Here is a 348-nt window from a genome sequence, read left to right on the forward strand (position 1 = left end):
CCTCCCAGTGCCTCCCAGTGCCTCCCTCACCGTTCATCTCCCTCATGGCTCGCACGTAGTCGTTGGGATCTTTGAAGGAAACGAATCCGTAGCCTTTGGTTTTTCCGGATCGTTTGTCCCGGATGACTTTGGCCTTGAGGAACGACGGGAAACGTCCGAAGGCTCTTCCCAACGTCTCGTCGTTCACCTCGTTCCCGAGGTCACCGCAAAAAATCCGGAAATCGTCTGCGAAGGACCCAGAGAGGTCACCCCGAGGTCAACGACCTCCAGCTCAACTGGAGGTCAAGGAAAGGCAACTGGGAACCAACCAGGGTCAACTGGAAACCAACCAAGGTCAACTGGAAACCA

General features: G+C 55.7%; 1 protein-coding gene across 1 annotated transcript; it reads right to left on the reverse strand.

The window, feature by feature from the left end:
* Window positions 1–30: 30 nt before the first annotated feature.
* RBM42 (RNA binding motif protein 42) lies at window positions 31–225 on the reverse strand (the record flags this gene model as incomplete). The annotated part of the gene is made up of 1 exon (XM_009084642.1): window positions 31–225. A coding segment is annotated over one exon (195 nt), but the record flags the coding sequence as incomplete, so codon positions are not given.
* Between the last annotated feature and the right edge of the window lie 123 nt (window positions 226–348).

The sequence above is a fragment of the Acanthisitta chloris genome, unplaced genomic scaffold, assembly GCF_000695815.1.
Source record: "Acanthisitta chloris isolate BGI_N310 unplaced genomic scaffold, ASM69581v1 scaffold43481, whole genome shotgun sequence".
In the NCBI taxonomy this organism is placed as follows: domain Eukaryota; kingdom Metazoa; phylum Chordata; class Aves; order Passeriformes; family Acanthisittidae; genus Acanthisitta; species Acanthisitta chloris.